Here is a 13856-nt window from a genome sequence, read left to right on the forward strand (position 1 = left end):
TTTACCAGGGAGCTGGGCTGGAGCAGCTGGAACAGGAACAGGCACACATATGGGAGGCCAGCCTAACCCACTACTCCACACCAGCCCCATACAAGTTATTTTAATAGAGGAGATCAAAGGGCTAGTGCTGTGATTAAGCCCTGGCAGTTGTGGCCATGTGAGGAATAAATCAGCAGATGGAAGATCTCTCTGCCCCTCTCTCTAATCTGCCTTTCAAATAAATATATAAATCTTAAAAAAAAAACAAACTTTTTTCACTTAGAAGGTTTTTTTTTTTTTAAAGATTTACTTTATTTGAAAGGCAGAGTTATGGGTGGGGGGGGGGTGTGTCTTCCATCTGCTGGTTCACTCTCCAGATGGCCACAGTGGCCGGAGCTGCGCTGATCCAAACCCAGGAGCCAGGAGCTACTTCCGGGTCTCCCACATGGGTGCAGGGGCCCAAGTATTTGGGCCATCTTCCACTGCTTTCCCAGGCCACAGCAGGGAGCGGGATCAGAAGTGGAGCAGCCGGGGCTCGAACCAGCGCCCACATGGGATGCTGGCACTGCAGGTGGCGGCTTTACCCGCTACCACAGCGCCAGCCCTGAAGTGAATTTTTAGGAGTATTAGTTTCCTAAGTTTTGTTTTTATTTTTTGGATTATTTTTAGTTTCCTAAACTCTTTAAAGTAAAATTTAAAGTAAATGCGTGATTTCCCCACGCATTAGGCAGCACCTGTAGGAAGCAGACGTGGATTCTATAAATGCAATACAATCACCAGAAGTAAAAATCAAATCTCAAATCTTGCTTCGGTTATCACGTGCTCCCCGCACAGTCGAAAATCACGTTTCATCCCAACACGAATGCGTCAATTCAGGATAGACTCAGCGGCCACACGGACGTCACGTGGTACAGACCCGGGCGGCTCCTTTCGCGGGTAGACGGGACGCAGGAGCTTGTGGGAAATGTAGTCATGGCTTTCATGACGTGACGTCATCTTCACGCGACGACAGGAAGGCGCCTCGGTCCCTGCTGCACTTGTGTCCAGAAGTTCTGTGTGTCGCCGCTGTCTTCCCGAGCCATTGGACTCCGGCTGAACTGCATCGCTGCAGTAGGTGAGGCGGTGAGCGGAGTTCCGCGGCCCTCGGAGGACCTGGGCACGGGGCGGGCGCTCCCCGGGATGGGAACAGAATGGGCTGTGAGATGCGGCGCGCCCCCGACGGGGACCCCTCCAGGAGGCGACCCTCGTAGTGGGGATGCTGGGGGCCGGGGAAGGGGGATAGGTGACCTGGGCGCTGCTGAGGGCAGGAGCCGGAGGCGGGGAAGGGGCGGCCGGGCCGTGCTGTGGGCCAAAGGCGGGGAGGGTTGTCTGGGCCGTGCTGAGGGCCGGAGGCGGGGAGGGGGCGTCGAGGCGGTGCTGAGGGCCGGAGGCGGGGAGGGGGCGTCGGGGCGGTGCTGAGGGCCGGAGCCGGGGAGGAGGCGTCGGGGCGGTGCTGAGGGCCGGGGGCGGGGAGGGGGTGTCCGGGGCGGTGCTGAGGGCCGGGGGCGTCCAGGGCGGTGCTGAGGGCCGGAGGCGGGGAAAGGGCGTCGGGGCGGTGCTGAGAGCCGGAGGCGGGGAGGGGGCGTCGGGGCGGTGCTGAGGGCCGGAGCCGGGGAGGAGGTGTCGGGGCGGTGCTGAGGGCCGGGGGCGGGGAAAGGGCGTCGGGTAGGTGCGAGGGCCGGAGCCGGGGAGGAGGCGTCGGGGCGGTGCTGAGGGCCGGAGGCGGGGAAAGGGCGTCGGGGTGGTGCGAGGGCCGGAGGCGGGGAAAGGGCGTCGGGGTGGTGCTGAGGGCCGGAGGCGGGAAGGGGGCGTCGGGGCGGTGCTGAGGGCCGGAGGCGGGGAGGGGGCGTCGGGGCGGTGCTGAGGGCCGGAGGCGGGGAGGGGGCGTCGGGGCGGTGCTGAGGGCCGGAGGCGGGGAGGGGGCGTCGGGGCGGTGCTGAGGGCCGGAGGCGGGGAGGGGGCGTCGGGGCGGTGCTGAGGGCCGGAGGCGGGAAGGGGGCGTCGGGGCGGTGCTGAGGGCCGGAGGCGGGGAGGGGGCGTCGGGGCGGTGCTGAGGGCCGGAGGCGGGGAGGGGGTGTCCGGGGCGGTGCTGAGGGCCGGAGGCGGGAAGGGGGCGTCCGGGGCGGTGCTGAGGGCCAGAGCAGGGGAAGGGGCGTCGCGGCCGTGCTGAGGGCCAGAGACGGGGTCAGGAGGCCTGCGCTGCCTGTCGCCTGGGGCGTGCCTGCGGGTGGACAGACGGTGGTTCCTGGAGCTCTGCGCCCAGCCGGCCTTTTCCAGAAAGCGGTGATGGCTGCGCGCGATCAGACGCTGGGAGTGGCATGGGCACACCTGTGCTCCAACGCTGGCGTCCTGGCCCTGACCTGTGTGACGTCAGTCGTCTGTGACGCGTGCAGTTCCCAGAGGAGTCACTGGAGTGTGTGCAGACTGAGCCTCAGTGTGGGGCCGTCCGGTGTGCGGGTTCTGTGGTCCTCACGTGACGTCTGTCCCCTCCTTGCTTCCAGGGGCAATGAGCTCCACCCGGGAGACTTGGAGCGTGGATGGTGGCCCCGTTTCCTTCCCACGCTTTTGCCGTACTGCAGAGCAGCGCTGAGAAGTCCCACAGAGGTAGGGATCGGAGCTTTGCACAGGCCAAGCAATGACTGATGTATTGTCCAGCGTGATCGAGGACTGAGTGATGTTCCTCTGCTGCCTCCACGAACTGCCATAGACCTGGTGACACTGGAATTTTGTGATCAGAAGAAAGGTGTGGGGGCCACACTGTGGTGTAGTAGGTTAAGCTCCAGCTGCAGTGCTGGCATCCTATATGGGTGCTGGTTTGAGTCCCGGATGCCCCTCTTCCGATCCAGCTCTTTTCTATGGCCTGGGAAAGCAGTGGAGGATGGTCCAAGTCCTTGGGCCCCTGGAAGACCCGGAAGAAGCTTCTGGCTCCTGGCTTCGGATCAGCCCAGCTCCAGCCATTGCAGCCATTTGGGGAATGAAGCAGTGGTTGGAAGACCTCTCCCTCTCTGTCTGTAACTGTCTCTCAAATAGAATCCCTTTTTTTTTTTTTTTTTTTAAGGAAACGTGAGTGAGTGGATTTAGAAGGGTCTGCAAGCGCCGGGGACTGTTACTAGCGGAGTCTTAAGGGTGTTGACTGCAGCAGAGGGTAACCTGTCACTCCTTGGAGCCCCTGTGTACACACTTGCTCTACTTTCTGCCTTCACTGTTTTCAGAACCCAAGCCCTCTCAATCCTCGTCTGTCACCCACAGTAGGATTTAGAGATGGGCTAATGTTGGCGTCTGTCCTGATAGTTCTCCCTGATAGCTTATGAATGATTGCTGGAGGTTTTCTGCCTGGTCAGAAACCAGCTGAGTTTCAGGGAACAAGTGGGTTTCCTGGGGTCATCTGATGTGTAGATGTCCACTACCCTGCCTTTTCCACTAGTGTTTTCTGCTTTGCCACAATGCATTCAGAAACTCATGCTGTTTCTGGCTTCAATTTCAGCAACTGCAGTTAACATTGAGCAAACCTGGTTTAAAGACTGCCTTGACCATGCCTGCCATCCCCCCTCCCCCTGCCAGCACTTGCCATGGAATATATGAGCCAGAGGGGTTTATAATACACGTTTCCCCTCTTGATGGCAGTAGTCGGTTCTTCAAAGTCATACGTGTTGTAGCCAATTACCGTGAGCTTATTTTCCACTATTTGGAATGGGAGAACAAGGGTGAGTCATACTTCAGTCGCTGGCAAGTTCATTATGAAAGTGCACAATCCAATGCCCGCATGGATGTAAACATTTAAACAGTCTTAGGATCTCTCCGTAGTTTCTTTTTGTGACTTACACAGCTTAGTGCCAGCAGGAGACTCATCTGGTTGACCTTTATTCCACTTTTTGAAACTACATTTGGTGTTGAGGTTATAATGATTGTATTTGACATGAAGTTCGATTCTTTTCCCCTTACTTATCAAAGTATCTCAGCCTGACATATCAACAAAAAGCTTACTGGGCTAAAAGGCATTTTGTGAATTTTTAAAAAAATTCTTTTGAGTAGCAGAGATGTGCTAGGGAGAGAGATCTCCCATCTACTGGTTCATTCTGAAAATACCTGCAATGGCAGGGACTGAGCAGGCTGAAGCCAGAAGCTGGGAACTCAGCCCAAGTCTCACATGTGAGTAGCAGGGATCATGTACCGGAGCCATTCCCTGCTGCCTCCCATGGTGTGTTAGTAAAAAGCTGGGATTGGGAGTGGAGCAGCATTCGAATCCAGGCACTCCTGTATGGGATGCAGGTGTCCCAGCTGGTGTCTGAACTTCCACGTGCCTGCACCTTATTTTTAATTCTGAGACAGCATCATGGGGTGTGCTTAGCTGGGTGTCCTGCGCTGGTATTTTCTAGGATCACAAAGAAGGGTTCACTTGTTTCTATGACAAGGCTAGTTCCTTGCAGATGGCGTCACTCATATGGCTGGTGATAGTGCCGGCTCTTGGTTAGGCCCTATGTCTCCACCAGGCCAGCTCTTATCTTCACAAAATAATGGTATTCCATGAAGGCAAACTATGTATCTCATTTACTGACATCCTGTTGGCTCATGCAGGTCAAAAGGCAAAGCCAAAGATTATTGTTGGGTGAAGGGTAGAAGCAGTTGTATTATTTGGAACTATTAAAGAAAAAGGATGCTACAGTTAATACATTACGTACCTTTTCCCCATGCAGTTGTGGGTGAAAATGTGAGGTTCCAGGATACACACGTTCTATGGAATTTAGGTATATAAAAGGAGGAAGTTGCTAATACGAGGTCCTGTGTGGTATGTCTGCATTAATAGGACCATGGTTAATGCTGCTTAAGTCTTTTTCTGTAAGGTTAACTGTAGTGACAGTATAATGTTTCTTCCTTTGTATCTGTAATTTCTTTGAACAATCCTTAAAATTCTAAAGATTTCTTCTTAGTAACATTAATTTTTTAAAAGATTTATTTATTTGAAAGGCAGAGTTACAGAGAGGCAGAGAGAGAGATCTTCTATCTGCCTCAGGCCAGGGTTTTAACTCACTGTACCACAGCACTGGCCCCTTCCAGGCTTTTTTATACTTGGGGTTTCTCTCAAGGAAAGTTCTGAAGCAGGAAATCCATTTAAGAATTCAAGCCTGGTGTGGCGCAGTGGGTAAACCCTCTGCCTACAGTGCCAGCATCCCATATGGGTGCAGGCTTGAGTCCCAGCTGTTCCACTTCTGTGTCAATGTGTTAATGGGTCCGGGAAAGCAGCGGTGCCCAAGTGCTTGGGGCCCTGCCACTCATAAAAGAGACCCAAAGGAAGCTCGTGGTTTCAGCCTGGCCTGTCCTAGGCCATTATGGCCATTTGGGGAATGAACCAGTGGATGGAAGATCTCTGTCTCTGTCTCTTCTTCTGTCTGTAACTCTGCTTTTCAAAGAAACGAATCTTTTTGTTTGTTTTAAAGGAAGCTCCTGCAATCAGGTAGCAGTTTGGTTGTTTGTGGAAGAGCAGTTCGGTGGATTGGTCCAGTGAGGGGTGAGCCTATTGCTTTGCCAAGCGAGGTCTTGTCTGACCTTCAGAGTCTGTCAGGTGAAAGGATGTGTTGCAGTGTAATTTTAATTTGCATTCCTCATCTTCTGGACACTTTGAATATGTTCATACTTGTAAAGACTTGGTTTCTGGAGAATTTCATTTTTCTGTTGGCATGCTGATGCTTCCTATGTTTTCTCTTACGAATATCTGGTGATTCCTATTACTAGAAAGGTGAGCTTTCTGTGATGTCTCTTGTTATCTTTGTTTGACTTTGCTTTGTGTTAGTTTTCGTTATGAGAAGTTTTGATAGTTGTGTATTCAGATTTCTTGAATTTTACTTGGCTTCTGGATGGTGACCTTCAAATGCCTTCCTAATCCCAATTATAAATCAAGCAGTCCAGGTGGTTTTCCGGTTTTTATGCAGTTGATGTGACCCGGGGACTCCACATTAACTTTGTTCTGGCTGTCTAGTTACTCAGTCACCCTGTGTTGCAAAGTCCGAGGGCCCACGCTGTAGACCTCAGTGCCTTCTCTCTCTGAGAGTCATCTTCTCTTACTGATGCCTCTTATTCTGGATTTCTCAGAGAACTAGTGCAGTGAATAAGGATATGCTGTGGTAACAACCCCCAGCCTCTGTAGTATGTATATGTTCAAGGTGTTTAAATCTTTGCAATCCCAGGCTGAATGAATGGCCTATGCTGCAACCTTGCTGGTGAACCAAGTGTAGAAGTGACACAAACTGTTCCCACTGGTATTTGCTTGGGCAGAGTCTTCTGGCCTTGACTAATATGTTCTGCTGTAGGAGTGGGGGTATGTGATAGTCTCACAAGAAACAACACTAAAAATGAGTGGGCAGTGGTCTCCATATACGGGAATTCTTCTCCCCCATGTGTCTTGCTGTCATCCTTAAGGTCCCACCTACCTGTGAGCTAAAAAGCCAAGTTACCGTCCTTCTCTGTGCACAGTTTACAAGGATAAGCATGAGTGGGACAATCAGCGAGCATTTCTGTGAGGCAGTGGGGACCACCAGGTGCATCGTCTCAGGGCAGTCATGCAGTCAGGAGATCCTGGGTTCAGGGGTTGTCGGTGACCTGTGACCTGCAGATGGGCACATTCTTTGATGTGGCCTTGACTCTGCATCCTGGTTGCTGTTCAGTCTGTTGCTTTCTGAGACAGAGCCCTCTGAAGTATCCTCCTTTCCAGTTACTCACCTGGGACTCGTTGGCAAAGGCTCTTCAGAGCCCTCAAGCTGGGCTGCTCTTTTGCTTCTTGCCCGCAGCCTCAGACAGCCTCTACATCTCTTTTTTATAAAGATTTTTGTTTAAGGAATATGACTTCATGCATTTAATATGTATAGATTTGGGAACATGATGCTCCCCGCCACCCCCTCACACCCAGACTCCTTTCCTTCTCCCTCTTGCTGTCCCATTCTAATTTTTTACAGAGATCAATTTTCAGTTAATTTTTATACTCATAAGATTAGTCCTACACTAGAGAGTTCACTGATTAATAGGAAGAAAAGAAAAAGAAGTAAAGAACAAAAACAAGGAAAACATTGTTCCCTGGCAGTCAAGGCTAGAGCTGTTCAAAATCATCGCATCTCAAAGTGTCAGTTTCGTTCCTATAGATTACATTTTTTTATTTTTATTTTTTATTTTTATTTTTTTTGACAGGCAGAGTGGACAGTGAGAGAGAGAGAGACAGAAAGGTCTTCTGTTTTGCCGTTGGTTCACCCTCCAATGGCTGCCTAGATTACATTTTAAGTACTCTATTAGTTACCACAGATCAGAGACTGTATGGTATTTGTCCTTTGTGGCTGGCTTATTTCACTAAATATAATGGTTTCCAGTTGCATCCATTTTGTTGCAAATAACATTATCCCTGTGTAGTATTCCATACTGTATATATACCATAATTTCTTTATGCAGTCTTCAGTTGATGGACATCTGGGTTGATTCCATATCTTAGCTATTGTGAATTGTGCTGCAGTGAACATGGGGGTACAGATAACATTTTCATATGCTGATTTCATTTCCTTTGGATAGATTCCCAGGAGTGGGATGGCTGGGTTATATGGTAGGTCTGTATTCAGCTTTCTGAGGTATCTCCATACTGTCTTCCACAGTACAGTCTCTACATCTTAAACCATCATCACTTTTTAGGTCTTTTTTTTTTTTTTTTTTTTTTGATGGTATAACCATTAAAAAGGTACCTTGAATTAGATCTTTTTAAAAACATGTTATTTATTTTTGGGGGGTGAGGAAGAAATCCCTTATCTGCTGGTTCACCCCTCAAATACTCACAACAGCTAGGTCTGGGCCAGGCTGAAACCAGGAGCTGGGAACCCAGTCTGGGTCTCCCATATGAGTGGCAGGGACCCAGGTACTTGTGCCATCACTGTTGACTCTCATATATGCATTAGCATGAAGCTGGAATCAGGAGTGGGCACTCCAGTGTGGGATGTGGCCATCCCCAGAGCCGGTGTGACCACTGTACCAGGTACCCACCCAGGAATTAACAGCTTTTTGATTCCTGCTAGCTCTCAAAGTTTTGAGACCCCAGGTTTTCTCCCATTTTTAAACGTGTTTTTATATGCTATGTTAGGAATACCTCAGCACTCTTCATCTTTCCTCTGGGCCATTTCAGGCAATTGAAATAATCTACTGGGGCCAACTGCATTCATTCACAGATTTTAAGAGTGGTTTTCATGATTACAACTTTTGAGTAAATTACCATGGGGCTGAATGTTTTTTTCTTTTTTTAAAAATATTTATTTATTTATTTGAAAGTCAGAGTTACACAGAAAGAGAAGGAGAGGCAGAGAGAGAGAGGTCTTCCATCCGCAGGTTCACTCCCCAGTTGGCTGCAATGGCTGGAGCTGAGCTGATCTGAAGCCAGGAGCCAGGAGCTTCCTCTGGGTCTTCCCATGTGGGTGCAGGGGCCATCTTCTACTGCTTTCCCAGGCCACAGCAGAGAGCTGGATCAGGAGTGGAGCAGCCAGGATTTGAACCTGTGCCCATATGGGATGCTGACACTGCAGGCTGCGGCTTTACCTGCTGTACCACAGTGCCAGCCCCGAGTGTTTTGTTCTTGATTCTCAAATTATTTATTAGTGTGTATTTTTCTGTAAGAGCTGGGAGATGCAACCTTGTCAACCTTAAATTAAAAAATGCTTCGAGTTTTCCAAACTGTATGATCTCAAATTTCTCATCTCTTTTCTTTTTTTTTGTGAGGTGACAGAGGATTCCCATCTGCTGATTGATCCCACAAATGGCTGCAGCAGCCAGGATGGGCCAGTACCAGATCTATGTCTTGGGACCTCAATCCAGGTCTTCGATATGGGTGGCAGGAACCATTACTGGCCCCACCAGGGCCTGTTAGCAGGAAGCCGGAGTCAGGAGCCAGTGGTTGGAATCAAGCCCAAGCACTTCAGTGTCTTAACTTCTAGGTATTTTTCCCTTTTTCTTGTTTGCAAACCAACTTTCTTTTGTTTTTCATTAGTTCAGATTTTCTTGTTCTACTTTACCAAATGCAGTGAATACTTAGACTACTGTCACCATTTCCCAGCCTCTTTTTCTAAAGCTTAAAGTCTGTGAATTAAGCATTATTCAATTTAGTCATAATTAGGTCACATAGACAACTATCATTAGATACCAGAGGTCTTCATAAAGTTCACGGAGCGTGGGGCTGGCTTTGCTGTAGCAGGTAAAGCTGCTGCCTGTGATGCCAGCATCCCATATGGGCGCCGTCTTGAGTCCAAGCTGCTTTACTATTTTTTTTTAAAGATTTATTTATTTATTTGAAAGGTAGAGTTAAAAAGAGGAAGAGAGAGAAAGAGAGAGAGGTCTTCCATTTGCGGGTTCACTCCCCAGATGGCCACAACAGCTGGAGCTGGCGGATCTGAAGCCAGGAGCTTCTTCTGGGTCTCCCACGTGGGTGCAAGGGCCCAGGCACTTGGGCCGTCTTCCACTGCTTCCCTAGGCTGTAGCAGAGAGCTGGATTGGAGGTGGAACAGCCGGGATTTGAACTGGCATCCATAAGGGATGCTGGCACTGCAGGTGATGGCTTTACCCGCTATGCCACAGTGTTGGCCCCTGCTTCACTTCTAATCCAGTTCCTGCTAATCTACCTGGGAAAACAGTGGAAGGTGGCTCAAGTCCTTGGGCTCCTGCACCCATGTGGGAGACCTGGAAGAAAGCCATAGTCAAAGTGGAAGTTCTCTTCTCCCTTCAGAGAAAGGTACCTCCTTCTTTGATGGCCCGTTCTTTCCGCTGGGATCTCACTCACAGAGATCTTTCATTTAGGTCATTTTTTTTTTCCCCCACAATGTCTTGGCTTTCCATGCCTGAAATACTCTCATGGGCTTTTTAGCCAGATTCAAATTCCTTAAGGGCTGATTGTGAGGACAGAGTGCTGTTTAGGACATCCGCCATACTATGAGTCTGCTGTGTAACCTGCTTCCCATGTTGGATCATTCTCTCCTTTTTAATTCTATGTTATTATTAGCAGACACTAGTCTTATTTTGTGATCTTTTTGACACTTAATCATATCATTATGATCAATTATGAACTTAAACTGATCACTTTGACTAGTAAGATGGCATTCGTACATGCCACTTTAAAGGGATTTGGAATTCCAAGGCACGTTTCTAGCTCTACCATTAGGAGTCATTTGTGTAATTTGAAAAATAAATTCTTTTAAATATATATTTATGTTTTAAATTTATGTGTTAAAAGGCATAGTGGGGGGAGTTTCCATCTGGTAGTTCACTGTCAAAATGTATGCAGCAGCCGGGGCTTGGCCAAGCTAAAGCCAGGAGCCTTGAACTCACGCTGGGTGTCCCACGAGTATAGCAGGGACTCGGGATCCACTTTAGCAGGAAGCCGGCTCAGAGGCAGAACTGGGATCTGTGTGTGTGTGTGTGTGTGTGAGAGAGAGAGAGACACACACACACACACACACACACACACACCACAGAGAGCTCCCATCTGCTCACTCACTCCGCAGACGGGGCTGAATCCGGCCGGGAAGGAGCGCAGGCCAATTCTCCCACGTGGGTGCCAGAGCCCGATGACCGGAGGCATCCCGGGAGGAGGAGGGTGAGCATCCCGACCACTGGACTGCGTGCCTGCCCTGACACGTTCTCGTCCTCACCCATCCATGCCTGTCCCGACACGTTCTCCTCAGCTCTGCTCCCATTCTGTGCCTGGTTCTGTCCTCACGGGTCTGTCACAGGGTAGAAAATTCAATTTTATGAAGTCCATTTTAGCAGCTTCTCTCTTGCGAAATAAATTTTGGAATTAGGTTCATGACTGACCCAGGACCACATAGATTCTGCGTTTTCTAGAATTGTGTATTTCGCCTTTGGAATCTCAGCGTGAGGACTCGGGTTAGTTTTCTGCGTCCCCCGCACAGCGATGTCCTCTGGTCCCTGCATTCAGGATGCCCCGTGTGTCAGTTTTAGGAAGAGACGCGAGTGGTGCCCCGGGGTTGGGCTGGGTCTCTAGCTTCGCGGCCCGGGGAGTTCTGAGGACACGCGAGGGCCGTGCCAAGCGGCCACGCCGCCTCAGGGCGTCAGCGAGGGAGGTGCCAGGCAGCACCCCGAGCCCAAGGCCGCGTCCTGGTCCCTGTCGCCGGCCGGACGTGGCACCCCTGCGACGCGGCAGAGGGCCGCCGTGGGGGGCCGCCCCCGATCTGGCGACGCGAGTCCCAAGGAGCCCCTCACAAACCCTCCGTGGTGGCCGCGTTTCTGAGCTGGGCCGTGCGTTCCTTCTGGTCCGCGCACCGTGTCCGCTCTAGCCTGCGCCGCGGACAGCCCCGACTCCACGCCGGCGGGAGCAGGGGTGTGGGCGGCGGCGCGTCGGAGCGTGCGACCCCGACCTCGGCAACTGTCCACGCAGCCGCGGGGACAGCTCAGGGCTGGAGCCGGGCTGGGCCGAGCGGCGCCTGTGCCGCGGGATAAGAGGGAGCCTGGCGGGGTCAGGGTGGTGTCCCCTGGGGGTGGGCCGGGGGACCTGCGGGGCTCCGGGCCCTTATCGCCGCTGCTTGGCTTTGGCCGGCGCGCTAGGCTGCCCGCGTGGCCTTCTGGGAGATGGAGTCCTCTAAGGCAGGACTTCCGCATGGACCTCTGGGAAATGGAGTTCTCTAAGCCAGGAATTCCGTATGGCCCTCTGGGAAATGGAGTCCTCCAAGATGGGACACCCACGGGGCCCTCTGGGAAATGGAGTCCCCCAAGGCGTGACCCGCCTGCGGGGCTCTCTGGGAGATGGAATGTTCTAAGGCAGGGCGGCCGCGGGGCCCTCTGGGAGATGGAGTCCCCTGGGTCAGGACATCCGGGGGGGCCCTCTGGAAGATGGACTGTTCTAAGGCAGGGCGCCCACGGGGTCTTCTGAGAAATGGAGTCCTCTAAGGTAGGCTTCCGCGTGGCCCTCTGGGAGATGAAATGTTCTAAGGCATGGTGGCCGCGGGGCCCTCTGGCCGAAGGAGCCCTGAGTGTTTAAGTCCAGGTGGAACCCACGTTCTCCTTCCAGACTCCGCTGCCCTGAGCTGGGGTGTCTTCTGCCCTGGAGGGGCTTCCCCACGCTCCTGCTCTCCTGTCCCATGTGCTCAGGCCTTGATCTCTGCACTCTGTCCTAGATCCTTGTCCGGCTTCCCATGAACCCTGGCTGTTGCCCTGGGAACCTCCAGGAGTTTCTAGAGCCGGCAGCTGGTCCCTGATGGGAGGTGAACTTCATGGTGCGCCCTTCAGATGGCGCTGTGGGCGCACCCCTGGCCACCCTAGGTGCTTGCAGCTCTACGGGTGGGTTCTCTTTGGACTGAAGATGATTTTAGGGTCTTGGAGGGGTGGGGTTGGAATTGTGGGGAGGGGCCGCATTTCCTGCTGGAATCTGCACTGTTTGGTTAGGCTCAGAGCCAGTCCAGCTGAAGCAGCCACTGGTCCCACAAACATCCTAATTAATTCTTATTTTAATTTGCCAACAAGGAAAGAAAGAAAAGCCCGTGACAGAAAAGTAAGACTGCGAGGAGACATAAAATGAGAGGAAACAGCAGCTGCCCTGCACCCCCACTCCAGGCTTGTAAACTTACCTGGGAGCACCTGGTGCGAGAGAGGCTTAATTTTTTTTTTTTTTAAATTGATGTATTTATTTGAAAGTCAGAGTTTCATAGAGAGAGCAAAGCCCTTCATTTGCTGGTTCATGCCTCAAATGGCTGCAATGGCCGGAACTGGGCTGATCCGAAGCCAGGAGCCAGGGGCTTCCTCTGTGTACCCCACGTGTGTGCAGGGGCCCAAGTATCTGGGCCATCTTCTGCTTTCCCAGGCTATTAGGGAGCTGGGTCGGAAGTGCAGCAGCCGGCACTCAAGCCGGCGCCCACATGGGATGCCGGCATTGCAGGCTGGGGCTCTGCCAGCTACACCACAGCACCGCTGGACCGAGCGTCCTGTGCTCCTCACCCCTCCGCCCTCAGCCCGTGTTGGAGACGCTGCTGTCATATACTCCGTCCCTGTCGCTGGTGCCCCATGGCTCTCTATTGCTCAGCGAACCCCGTGATGTGGATAACTGCAGTTTGCTTGTCCAGTCCCCAGGGGTGGGCGTTTGGTTCTCACTCGGGGCGATTGTGGGTGAGGCTGGCCCTGTGCATGTGTCATCTGCACACCTAGGAGTCAGTCCCAGGCTGGGCAGGGGTTGACCCGTGTAGCGACCACCCGTGCTGTCTAGAGCGACCGTCCTGGCTGTGGCCTCTGCTCGCCCTCACACCCCAGGCCTGTGCCTCCATCAGTGTTTCCATTCCCTCTTGTGCTCCCTGGCTGCATCTCCATGATCTGCCCTGCTGCCCTCTCTGACCTAATGCGTGACACTGCTCCATGTCTAGCGCAGCCCCTCCTAATACCCTACACCTGTGGGGCTCGCAGAGGAGAACCTGTCAGTGTCTGTGTCAGGTGCCTACATCTCCCGCTGTGTGGTAGAGAGCTTGACTGGATGGTTCTTGTCACCTGGTGTCCCACACGGTGGCCTCTGCAGGATGCTCCCTACACCTATGGGGCTCATGGAGGAGAATCTTCCAGTGTCTGTGTCAGGTGCCTACAGCATCTCCCACTGTGTGGTAGAGAGCATGACTGGGTGGTTCTTGTCACCTGTGTCCCACACGGTGGCCTCTGCCAGGTGCTCCTTGGGCCGAGCCAGTTTCTCCGGGAGGGGAGGTGTGTTTTGTTCATGTGTAGCTCAGTGAGTTACAGGGCTTTAACCGGAATAGAGATGGCAGCCCCAGCGTTCCCTGAGGGTCTCCTGAGAGGCACAGAGGGCTTGCTGGCCCCTTGCAGATTTGAATGATTTG

At 52.3% G+C, this 13856-nt stretch overlaps 1 protein-coding gene and 1 long non-coding RNA gene across 4 annotated transcripts in view; one reads left to right on the forward strand and one right to left on the reverse strand.

The window, feature by feature from the left end:
- Nucleotides 1-266: 266 nt before the first annotated feature.
- LOC138844812 (uncharacterized) lies at nucleotides 267-6557 on the reverse strand. Its single transcript, XM_070054860.1, has 3 exons — nucleotides 6444-6557; nucleotides 714-2325; nucleotides 267-583 (listed from the first exon to the last, which is right to left on the reverse strand). The coding sequence occupies exons 1-2, from the start codon at nucleotides 6555-6557 to the stop codon at nucleotides 847-849; spliced, it is 1593 nt and encodes a 530-aa protein (XP_069910961.1). The 3' UTR covers nucleotides 267-583; nucleotides 714-846.
- Nucleotides 6558-10534: 3977 nt separating this feature from the next.
- LOC127489679 (uncharacterized) overlaps nucleotides 10535-13856 on the forward strand; it is a 40084-nt gene continuing 36762 nt past the window's right edge. The window contains exon 1 of one of the 3 annotated variants that reach the window (XR_011381160.1): nucleotides 10535-10621. This is a non-coding gene — a long non-coding RNA (uncharacterized lncRNA). Of the gene's footprint in view, nucleotides 10622-11694; nucleotides 11933-13856 lie in introns of those variants that run through there. The other 2 variants (XR_011381158.1, XR_011381159.1) reach the window with 2 other exon arrangements.

Source organism: Oryctolagus cuniculus, chromosome 12, assembly GCF_964237555.1.
Source record: "Oryctolagus cuniculus chromosome 12, mOryCun1.1, whole genome shotgun sequence".
In the NCBI taxonomy this organism is placed as follows: Eukaryota; Metazoa; Chordata; class Mammalia; order Lagomorpha; family Leporidae; genus Oryctolagus; species Oryctolagus cuniculus.

Bases quoted from the DNA above. Each gene is read 5' to 3' on its own strand.
- LOC138844812 (XM_070054860.1), bottom strand. From the start codon at position 6,557: ATGCACCTGGTGGTCCCCACTGCCTCACAGAAATGCTCGCTGATTGTC. The intron at 2,326-6,443 runs GTAGGTGGGACC...TGCCACTCCCAG, and splicing joins CTTGGCTTTTTAGCTCACAG to CGTCTGATCGCGCGCAGCCA.